Source organism: Bemisia tabaci, chromosome 9 (genome assembly GCF_918797505.1).
Source record: "Bemisia tabaci chromosome 9, PGI_BMITA_v3".
NCBI classification, from domain to species: Eukaryota; Metazoa; Arthropoda; class Insecta; order Hemiptera; family Aleyrodidae; genus Bemisia; species Bemisia tabaci.
Genome location: NC_092801.1, coordinates 10,743,216 through 10,755,234, shown reverse-complemented (window position 1 = coordinate 10,755,234; position 12,019 = coordinate 10,743,216). Strand labels below are relative to the sequence as shown.

The 12,019-nt window shown below is 37.0% G+C and overlaps 1 protein-coding gene across 4 annotated transcripts in view; it reads left to right on the top strand.

Moving 5' to 3' along the window:
- Positions 1 to 8,620, top strand: part of mbc (dedicator of cytokinesis protein myoblast city) — a 53,728-nt gene extending 45,108 nt beyond the window's left edge. For all 4 annotated transcript variants that reach the window (XM_019061703.2, XM_019061701.2, XM_019061702.2 and 1 more), the window contains 9 exons: positions 148 to 414; positions 1,029 to 1,152; positions 2,202 to 2,417; positions 2,722 to 2,831; positions 3,658 to 3,788; positions 5,166 to 5,362; positions 7,102 to 7,234; positions 7,780 to 7,940; positions 8,379 to 8,620. In XM_019061703.2, the coding sequence (XP_018917248.2) occupies positions 148 to 414; positions 1,029 to 1,152; positions 2,202 to 2,417; positions 2,722 to 2,831; positions 3,658 to 3,788; positions 5,166 to 5,362; positions 7,102 to 7,234; positions 7,780 to 7,940; positions 8,379 to 8,480 (1,441 nt within the window). In that variant the 3' untranslated portion in view covers positions 8,481 to 8,620. The remainder of the gene's footprint in view (positions 1 to 147; positions 415 to 1,028; positions 1,153 to 2,201; positions 2,418 to 2,721; positions 2,832 to 3,657; positions 3,789 to 5,165; positions 5,363 to 7,101; positions 7,235 to 7,779; positions 7,941 to 8,378) is intronic.
- The last annotated feature ends 3,399 nt before the right edge of the window (positions 8,621 to 12,019 follow it).

The following is a 12,019-nucleotide window of genomic DNA, read 5'->3' as shown; positions in this document are numbered from 1 at the left end:
ATTCCTCTTCTCATAAAAAACTCTTTATTCATTTGAGATCTAATATTTTGAAGAACTCTATCTATTTTATCCTTTCACAGCGTTTGGCTTCTTCTAACTTTGTTTTTCTTGTCCTTTGACTCTTACTGAATTAACTTTTAATTGCAGGGTAAACAATGTCCAAAAATTCCACTTTTCAAGACCATTCCATCGTGTTGACACGGCACTCCAGGATAACACAAGCAGTGGCTCTAATAGCTCTGGTGGTGACTCCAGTAACGTCAATGAATTTGCTAGTCTGTGGCTTGAAAGGACGGTTCTGGTAACCAGCTATCCACTTCCAGGAATTTTGCGATGGTTTCCAGTAACGTCAACTGACACTTTCCACATCAGCCCTTTGCGAAACGCAATAGAAACGATGGAACATGCCAACAAGTTTGTATAATTTGATTCAAGGTCTTCTTGTTGAGTAGGGAAATCACCAGTGAAAGTAACAATGAATGAAGTGAATCAACGGGGTCGTAGGGTAGAGAAATGAGAATGCATTTTTCTGTTTTCAGATAAATAAATCTTAGTTGAATGATCAATTTTACTATAACAGAATTTTCGATGTTATAAGAAGGATTGACTGCGGTTTATCCTTTCGTTTGTGTTTGTTTGTTTGTTAATTTATTTGCTTCTAGATTGCAATTGTAATAAGAGATTATGTATCCCAACCGTGCTCGCAATATTATTATTGTTTGAAGCGAATATTTTTTTCGTTTTTTTATCGTTGTTTTTAGTGATTAAAATTGCAATGCAGCATTTTTGCATTGGATTCAAGGTGGTCGAAACCACAGATTTTCGCCTCACGTAACGTCATTATCTTCAGGCCAACAAAAAAATTCCTCTCTGTAGCTTCGACGTTCAGACTCTTTTTTACAGTCAAAAAAGAAGTCTTGAGCTCTTTAAGTTCGGAAAATTTACTTCAGACACACCCATTTTTCAGGGCAATGCCTGGATCTTGCAACAACCCTATTTGGTAATAAAAATTTTTAATTTTGTTTCAGATCTCTGAGAGATTTAGTTTTAGCACATACTACTGACCCATCAATGCCAATTAATACCCTTAGCATGAAACTCAATGGAATTGTAGATGCTGCCGTCATGGGTGGAGTCAATAATTACGAAAAGGTATATATCTGATTTGCTTGGTTTTTACTGGCATAAAATGTGTCACTTCATTTCTTATCTGGAGATCTCTTCCGCCTTATCGCTAGTATCTAGATTTTTGGTAGCCGAAATTGAAAATTCTTTCACACTGATTGCACCGTAAATTTACTTCCAAAGAATGCGCAATGGGCCTTTTGCAAACTTTTGCTAGATCAAAAATAAGAGTTATTGCTCCTAGAAAATGTTTCAAAAATCACAATGAGCGCATTGGCAAAGTTTAAAATGCACTCCTAACTTCACAATCTGCGTCAGAAATTTCCGTTTTTTCGAGCTTCCCGCTTCAAAAACGATACCACGGCACAGGTGAACATTTTGATAGAAAAGTCATTGCATCTAACCCCTGCTTACAAGGATACTACGCAATATTCAACATAGCCGACGCCAATCCGCCGAAACTCACGTGACGGGATGATGATTTGAACCACCTGATAACAATCGGTGTTTACATTCACATTTTTCTCACGTTAATAGATATCCGCTTTGATTGGCCTCGTACTCCCCTCAACTTGCGGGCGCAAGCGTCGGCCATGTTGAGCAGGGATTGAATGGAACAACTCCTCTAACGAAATTTTCACCTGTGCCGTAGTATCCTTTTTGAAGCGGGAAGCTTAAAATAACGCTAATTTCTTACGCAGATTGTGAAGTTAGGAGTGCATTTCAGAGTTTGCCGATGCGTTCACCGTGATTTTTGAGACATTATCTATAAGGAACAACTCTTATTTTTGCTCTAGAAAAAGTTTGCAACAGGCCCATTGACTGCCCTAAGAATTAACATTTTGTAGAGAAATGTTGCTTGTAGTTGGTTAATTAGCCAACATTTTTTGGAGGCATAAGAAAGAATCAAGATACTCAATGAATTGAAAGTGTTTATTGAAAGTAACTTGCACTGTTGTAGAGGAAGATTAAGAATGAAAAAGTCATTTTTTCATCTATAGATCAGAGGATACAGATGTATTCTTTTTCCTTCTCTCTAAATCCAGATATCGTGATAATTTTGTCTTTTTTTCCAGGCATTTTTCATTCCTGAATATATGAATGCACATCCTGAAGATGCTCCGTTGATAGCCAAATTGAAGGACCTAATGGCCTGTCAGATTCCATTACTGGATGTAGGAGTTAGAATTCATGGCCAGCGCGCTCCCAGCTCGTTGCAACCATTCCACCAAAGACTAGAACAATGTTTCAACGATATGAAAATTCATATCGAGCAGACTTATGGGAAAAAAGTAAGTGGTCTTTTATTTGCCTGTCAGCATTCAACGTAAAATGATGATATCTCTTACTGTGAGTGTACCGCATGTGTAGTTTGAAAAAACTTGTGAGTTCTCTCACCCCCTCCACCCCAACACCGTCCAAAATCGATTTAATTCACCAGATTAGCCTATCTGTTAAATCTAACCAAACAAATTATTCCAGACAATGTTAGATATAACAAATTCATTGAGTGCTGTTGGATCTCTCATATTTTATTTGTGTGTGCAATAATGCCCCTCATAATGTTCTAATTTTAATTTTGATGTTTTTTTTCAGACCTGTGATATTAAATTCGATGGACATAAGTTACGTAGACACAACACTGGTGGGAAAAACAATGTGAACAGTGAAAATAGGCATTCTTTAAATAGCACTAGCTCCGCAGAGTAAGTTACTTATCATAATCGTTATTCACAGAAAAATTAAACCTAGTTTTTCAAAGTCGAGAAATTATATTTTGAACATGAAAATAGTTATTGAACTTAGTCCTCAACTTAAAGTCTTATGAAAGAATTAAACTTCAAACCTCTTTTCTTGGTTCAAACTTGACTCACTTGATGCCTCCTCGTTAAACTCAGTCCAATTGTAAGAACTGTCATGTTATGAAATATCCAGTTCAGGGAGAAATTAAAATTTCTCATAAAGCGGTAATGTTTTTGTAAATAAAGAGTAAAAGCGCTAAAATTTAAAAAACCCAAAATTTTCTGCACATGAAGTTACTATAAGTACTTTACTTTTGAGTTTCTTAAATTTTACCGATTTTATCAAGATTAACTTCAGAAGATCATTCTTTATTTAGGCTAATGGTTGAAAATTACTTGCTGAAAAAAAGCGCCATTTTCTCATACCTAGTTAGGTTCATTAATAAAACCCAGTAGACATCATACTGTGAAAATCAATGATGTCAAGTGAAGATTGTAAGTCGATTTGAGATAATCTTTTTTGGGCTGCAATTAATGGCGGCTTATTTTAAGAGGCCGAAAGTTTGTGACAATTAGGTGTCAACATCCTGCATTTTTCGGCAGCAAGGGTATTGAACAGATTCAGTCCCTCACAAATGACTTTCTTGTGAAAATTTTTTATCATCAATAAACCTCAAATATTATGATTCATCTACATAATCGTGTTTTATGTTTATCATGTAGAAGAAATCTTGTACAACCAACGAAATGAGTGTTTTTAGATGCAATAATTCTATGCTACTTGTTTCAGTCTGAACCAGTCATCACAATCAAAACCATCTCTAATCTCAGCTAACTCTCTTAGTTCAAGCATAGCACTCTTCACTAGTCCAGTTTTAGCAAATTCGTCACCATCCAAAACTGATAAATATGCAACTTTAGGTAAAATCTTTGTTCTTCTATGTAGTTCATGTATAATTAAAGTGGAACAAACAATTTCTTAAAAGTATACTCATTAATAAAGGGCCTAAGAAAGCACTGAAAGTATTATTAGTGCCTCAAAAAATCTTGAAAGTAGCAAATTTCAAACTTTTCAGCCATAGATGGCTGCAGTCAAAGGAAAGTGGGTTAGAAACAACTTAGACGGCACAGTAGAAAGGTTCACACATTTTTTTTATTGATACTAAAATCTATTAGGGACTCATGAGAAATATTTTAATTGGGTAAAGGAAAGTTATGAAAATGTGTGATACATCCGTAAGAGCCGCTTTCAGGTGCTCTGTAACACCTAGCCGCCAAAGCCCCGTATCCTCCCTAAGCCCTCCAGAGAGTTGGCACTCCCTCATTTCCTCTAAAACCCCCTGTCACCACCCTTTATTTGTGTCTAATCAGTGAGAAAGAGTCCGATTCTAAGTACTGAGACATCCAGTTCTAACCATAAATTTTGTAAGAAATAAAAACAAGCAGTTCCAACGCCAAAGCGTTGGAGGGCGCTTCTTTAACACTGCGCATGCGAGGAACGTTTTCATACGGCCAAGCGAGAGTATTGCGTACGGACGATGTATAACAAATTGCCTACGTGAAGGTGGTCCGGCAGCAACATACCCGCCGCTAGTCTCTGGAAAACAATAGAAAATAGTAGTTGCGTACGTTGCCAGCGAGCGCGCTGCGAGCGCATCTGTTTCAATTACCTAGCATCGAGTCGGGCCTCTAACTTTCTATTCTCTCTGACATAACCTTAAACCTTCAACCCAGAGCCGCAAACAGCTGACGCTTGACGATGCTGCGCCGAGAAAATGAACCAATCACAAAATAGCACAGTAATACGTCACTAAAATGAAGAGATCACGTGACTGTTCGTGATTTTTTCGAATCAATCTGAAACTACAACCTCGAATATGAGGCATTTAAGCATAACGAAGCCCCAAAATAGTTTAACCAGGTAATACGTCCGTGCGAGATTGTTATGCTTAAAAGCAAAACATTTCACGAAAACTTTTACGAATACCAGATGCAGAAGAAAATCAAATTTTCCCGGGTGTACCAGAATGACGTCATTACCCATAAGGCAAAACGGTATGTAGTATAGTACATGTTACATCGGGGGAGTCGAACGGCTTGAAAGGGCGCATCTGGTACCCAGAAGCGCCCAATTGGCCCACAAAAAACCGTGAAGGTCCTTTAATATCAATCAAGCAAGTCCCTCAATTTCTGGGTAAGATTCAAACACTGCTGTCCGGTGCGTGCTTCTATGCACACAAGAGTTTCGGACCTCTACTTTCAGCAACAATTTATGTTATTTTTTCTCTAAATTTGCAGGTAAAAAGGAAAAGAAAGAAAAGAAGATGAGGCGGAATCGAACGACGAGTAAAGTTTCTTTGGAAAGGGACTCCTTATCGTCAATAAACAGTCAGCAGTCGAGTAGCACGCAGTGGTACACAAGCAACATAGACACAGATGCTGTTTCTGTGGCATCCTCAAATTTCAGCTCTCCTGTCTATGAGCTCAGACAAGAGGTATTAGGAACCTTATCTCCTTTTTGTGAAACTTTTTAGTGGGAATGGAAAACTCCATAAAGTTTTCATCCTACAAGAAAAGTTGATTTTCCCAGATCTCTAAAATGTATTTATTTACATTGAAATTTTTTATTTTACTAATGAGTAAGGTGTGAAAAATTAATTTGAAAGTTAAATTCTTCTATCTCAGGGTGTCTACAAGCTTGGAATTTCTGGAAAGTCCAGAAATAGTACTGAATTTTTAAGGGCGGGCCGGAAGTACTGAAAAAACTGAACAGACACAAGAAAGTCCGGAATTTTTTAATTTTTTCTTTCATTTTTGTCACTATTTGAGCGAGATATTCAAATTTTTTAAATTTTTTGAACTTCGTCAATTTGAGGTACCGAAAAAGTACTGAATTTTTGAAGAGGTACTGAATTTTTTGGGAATGTACTGAAAAAGTACTGTAAAAGTACTGATTTTTAGCCAGCCTGTTCTAGTAGACACCCTGTATTGCCTTTTTCTGGACCATTACCTTTTATTGTTTGTGGTAAATAAATTGGATCATCCACTGTCCAGGAGCTTGTCTGAATTTCCTGTGTACTGTCCTTAAGAGCTCAGTCTTTTTTTGTAATTTTGAGACATTTTTTTTAAAAGTTTGAAAAGCACAAGGAAGAGTATGAACTTCAAAATCTAATTTTAAGCCGAATAAAATAAGCCTCAGGTGTTAAATTTTTCTCAAAGCATATGCTAAAGAGAGGTTCAGTCAGAATGACTAAGATTTAATTTTTTTTAAAGAAAATTTCTTAACGCTGGGTTATTATTGATACCTTCCAACTTTGCTCTATGTTCGATACTTACATCATTGAAAGCTCATATTTGATTCTACTAAACAGACTGCAAAGTATTTTTCTGTTGATTCTGATTAAGCTGCTTAATTGAAGTACAGTAGAGCCTTGACTCGTCTAATTTCACAGGACAGATTAGTCAGTCTGTTAAATAGCAAAATCTATACTAACTATTTATCTATACTATCTAGTACTATTCAGCAGATTCCTAGGAGAAACAACAAAAACCGTAATTTGAAAGTTACTTTGAAAAAATATCAAGAGAAGCCTTTACTTTTGCTTAAAGTTTTCCTCTTGTGTGATCATTGACCTTGGTTGAAGCAAGGGTGCATATTTTTTGAAACCCTTAGTCTTACTGTGGTTTGTAAGGACTAGCTATGGCATGAGTGTCTTTCATTTAACTGCATAATTGTAAAATTGGGGCTATGAAGAAGAAAACAAAATACCAAAAAATACGGTCTGTTAAATCAAAGTGAGTTACGATTTCAATCTATAACTGAGGGGCTTGGAGGACAAGGCACATAAGTGCAATTTTTGCTATTTTGAGGAATACATGTTCGAAGTTTTGAAATTACATGGATCCTTATGGCGTAAAGAAAGTTCAAATTGACTTTTTGATGCTTTAAAATTGAAATTTGGGAGCAAATTTTTCGTAGATTATGTGTTAAGACTTGTTTTACTTGAAATCTTTAATATCTCAATTTTTTTCAAAAACTGCACTTATGCACCTTGTCCTCTAAGCCCCTCAATTGTTGAACAATTTTAACTTCCTTTTGTGCTTCCTTGAAAGAACAGGAGGATCGATCTGTTAAATTGTGAAATCCGTTACATCTTAATTTGATAAATCAAAAGTTCAACTGTATTGTATTCAATTATATAATTTTTTCAAATCCTATCTTTCGTTTTTTCAGTTAACATCAAAACGGCCACTCAGATCTGAAGTAGAGAAGGAAAAAAGGTTAAGTAGACCCCTCAGCGGACAGTTTAAAATCAACTCTATATCTAGTGCGTCATTAAATAACGGCTCAAATAGAGACTCTATTGGTAAGTTGTGTTTTTATCTGGATAAATTAGGATTACTTTCACTTTCTCACTGATCATTGATATTCTGAAATGAGTTTTACAGTAATGCACATTAGAACAGGCATTTTTGGCACCGTCTGTTAATTTTGATGTGGAGAACCAAAAAATGGCTGATGAGCAGAGGTCAATACTAAAATAAGCATCAGCATTGAGTGAGATTATGCCACTTGGTAGGTTCTCTCTGCAGCCTTTTAATGCTAATTATCTGTAAAAATAACATCAGCTAGTTTTGAAATTTTTCATACTTATAAATGGTGAGATTATGAAAATTTACATCTCAATCGTGGTACAGCATGATTTCCACCTCTGCTTTATTAAGCCGAAGATTTTTGTGCCAAATTTTCAGAAAATATTCTTGAAAGCGAGAAGGAAGTCACCGAGAGTTTTGTGCAATAACAAGGATTTATAATCAGCAAAAAAAGTAAAATGTAACAAAGAATCAGTGATGTAGCGAACCATTTATTTAGTATTAATCATTCATGGTTATGTTTATAATTTTTCTCCAGCAACAACAGACTCCACTGCAAGTGAAGAAGATTCTGTGCCTCCGCCGTTACCAGTGAAACTGCGAGAGGCGGACTATTGCAACTTACCTGATATTTCTGACGGATCTGACACATACAAGCATGTACCTGCTCCAAAACACTCTACGCCCGTCAAAGCAAAGGTATGAAAATATTATGTTGTTTCAGAAATGTAATTCACCTCTCAATTGAAAATTTCTGTTCTGTGTCCATCAACATAAATGTTTTTTTTACCAAAAACTACCGTCTGGCTAGTGCAAAACAAAACACTGTTGCACCAAAGAACCTTTTTCTGGTTGCAACGCTCACACTATCAGGTCCAAGCCAAACTTCTATCAGAAACAATTTTATAAATTGTTGTTTTCTATCACTCTTTGCTACAATCTTTACCAGATCCTTATTAACAAATACCTTCTTTTCTTATCGTATCGTACAATATCTTTTAAAAACTTTATCCCTCATGAATTTCCAAACAGTGGTTTTCTGGATACTAAGTTCAGTTTTATTATTTGCTGTAGAAACGTGACATTCAGAGTTCACCTTTTTCATAAAGTGAAATAATTATTGTACTTTTATTTCAGCCACCACCACCAGAGCCTGTCGAAGATTCGCTAGTTGCAGACAGTGTACCACCCCCAACTCCGCCTCCCAAACGACCGTATTTGAAACCTCCAGTGAGTTGATCCTCATCCACCGAGAGACAATCTGTCTTAGAAAGCATAATAAATTAGTGACAACTTGTCTCAGCAACTGTCAAGGATAATTTCTCGTTTTATGGTAGGTTTTTTAAGAACTTGATAGAGTCAAGCTCTGTTACAGTGTCCTTAGTCCAGGCATATTAGATCAAAAATCGGCGATTAGAAAAAAAAATTTATATATAAGGTTTTATGTGCCCAAGTTGTTCATTGGGGTGCCAGGGACTCCCAGCAAAAAGTCCCCAAGAATCCCCTGTACGCTCGACCCCCCGCCCCCCCAAAACCCCCAAAAAATCGACCTTTCCTCGGTTTTTCGTAAATATCTCAAAAAGAATTGGTTTTAGCGAAAAATGAGTTATCTAGTGAATAAAAGTTCATAAAATTTCCAATAAAAATGACTTCTATGAATTTTTTTGTAAAACGACTTTGAACCCCTCAAAATGGCCGCCGAAAAAACGGGCATTTACGGAAATTTCAGTTTTTTCCCGAAAATGCCCATTTTTCTTTGAAACGGCTGCTCTCATGTAAAAGTTAATGGCGGATTCTGAAAGAGCGTTGAATTTCACATCAGAAATGATTAACATCGATCATTTTAGACTCACAGTCGATCTACGGAAATACGATATATCGAAGCTCTTCCGCCCGGGCCTAACAAATCAAGTACTAGGTAGTTAAACATTTGCGGCCGGGGTTCTAATGACACTAAAGTCATACTTTTTTCACTCGGGGGTCGTTTGTATTAGCCTTTTACTCCTTTTTAAGGCCATTATCGGAGGGAAGGGAGTAGTGATTGTGGGGGGGGGGGGGTGTCACCCATTACCCTTCCTCCGCTTAGCCGCGCAACGGTTTAACATACAGGAACGATAAGCATGGTCCAAGCCTGCGAAGACGTCGATGTGAAAAGATGAGGCCACGTTTTTTGTTTTGTCTTCGCATTGTCGCATTTTGGAGGAATCGTAGCTGCCAAATGACAGAAAAATGATTAATGCTGAAATACATGGCCCGAGGAGTGGAGGGACATTATACCTAGCAACACTGGACGAGCCCTTCTTATCTAGAACTCGGGGGGCTTATATGTAGCTCGTTCAGGGGCTTCGGTTTCATAAAAATTCCCCTTTCGCCTCTCGTTGCCCCCCATCGAATTTATCTCGTCGGGCTCCTTCCTATGTTTTGCGATTTGCGATTAGTTCGAGAACTGATCTCTAGCAGTTGCACGGACTTCCACCCTCGATCCGCGTTGTGGCTGTGTCATTCTTATTCCAAGCATATTATATATCTGCATATTTATTATCATATTATTAATAGGCAGCGTCCGATTAATATATATCGGACTTTATCATGCAAATAAAAATATCGAAAGTTTGAACGAACATCGTTTCATCAGGTTTAAAAAAGGTGCAGTCACGGCTAAAACAAGTAGTCTCGAAATTCTACCGCCGACAGAAGATGCCGCCAAATTGCACGGTTTTAGAGCATTCCTTCAAATTCAAACGTGGCTCGGTAATGCACTCTCGCCTTTAAATTGGGGGTGGAAATTGGATCCGCAGCTTACTCCTGTACGAACCACTTTAGGGCCTGCACCTAAACAAGTTTTGGACGCAATTTTCTGTGGCTGTGTTAAGGGTTGCAGAAAATCGTGCGGTTGTAGAAAAACAGGCCTGAAATGTTCAAACGTTTGCTTGCATTGCAACGGCATCTCGTGTGATAACTCGCTTGTGCTTAATACAGACGAGTAAGAAGAAGAAGAAAAGGTCAATACGGATGACGCGAGGGCAACACTAGAATTGAGCGGCAATAAGGCGGAAGAAGAAGGAGAAGAAGATAAACAAGAAAAAGAGATGGAAAAGAAGAGAGAAAAAGTTGTAAGCAATTACGCACTTAGGCCAAAAAGACGACGATTATTTTAAGACTTTTCTCTAAGTTTTACAGCTGGACATTCCTTCAAAAAAGTTATTGGGCAACCACTTGCTCTCGAATAAGTAATTGTAATTAATTAGAATACACTGCTTCACAATGATTATTAAGTGAAACAAATCGAAAATATTATTTGTGATTAATATACTGATCATTTGTTCTTTAGCACGGTTTTATAATTGACTCTATTCAAGCTCAAAGTAGTACATGAACACCTTACGCTTAAAAAGATAATCATTCAAAAAATCTGAGTCCCCCCTCCCCCCCGCTTACAACCATCTGTACTGGAGCTGGAGGTATCGAAGTGAAAAAGTGAACATTTAAAAATGTGTTTTATTGCTTTACTAGAGACAAATCGAAGTGAAAAAGAGGAATCATTTAATTATAAAGTAATGCTCTATTTCTATTTTTCAGCCCCCCCCCCCCCCCAACTCTCAATGCACAATTTCTGTTTTCTGGATGAGAGAATCCCGACTCTCCTCCCTCTTCAGATGCATTACGCGATAATTGAACGCTTCCTTGCTCCAGCAGAACCGTAAACTTAAATGAGTAACTACCCAGTACTTGATTTGTTAGGCCCGGGCGGAAGAGCTTCGATATATCGTATTTCCGTAGATCGACTGTGAGTCTAAAATGATCGATGTTAATCATTTCTGATGTGAAATTCAACGCTCTTTCAGAATCCGCCATTAACTTTTACATGAGAGCAGCCGTTTCAAAGAAAAATGGGCATTTTCGGGAAAAAACTGAAATTTCCGTAAATGCCCGTTTTTTCGGCGGCCATTTTGAGGGGTTCAAAGTCGTTTTACAAAAAAATTCATAGAAGTCATTTTTATTGGAAATTTTATGAACTTTTATTCACTAGATAACTCATTTTTCGCTAAAACCAATTCTTTTTGAGATATTTACGAAAAACCGAGGAAAGGTCGATTTTTTGGGGGTTTTGGGGGGGGCGGGGGGTCGAGCGTACAGGGGATTCTTGGGGACTTTTTGCTGGGAGTCCCTGGCACCCCAATGAACAACTTGGGCACATGAAACCTTATATATAAATTTTTTTTTCTATTTTTCCTATAATGCCTGGACTACCTACACTGTTTCGGTGCGAAGTCTCTGTCATTTCGCTTGTCTTTTAACAGATTGATAAATTATCAAGGAGTGTACAACCTCTGCATATTTTGAAATAAATATTTAAAATAAGTGCCAAACAAATTGTTCTTCTCCAAGAGTCTATCTTAAAATATTTTTGTTTCGAATTTCTTGACATCCTTGAAAGTTATTTTTTTTTTTCTATGTCAACAACAAGAAAAATGATCAGACTTGTTGCATTAGTTTGAGAAAAGATGAGCAATTTTCAATTATTGCAAGGTCTCTAAATAAGCCAGAAACCAAAATTTTGAAGTTTTACTTGTGTAAAATAAAAAAGATTTGAAATGTGTTTCAAAAGAAAAACATGTCATTTTTTAATGTGAGGCTCCAACAGGGACTGACGCCATTTTAGCCTCATCTACAACTTGCGTGTGTTACAAAATAACAGGACTATGATTTTCCTTGATTATTATTTTTTTTTATCAAACTGTTTACAATAACTACTCTTTATTTTCCTTTCTGTTTGA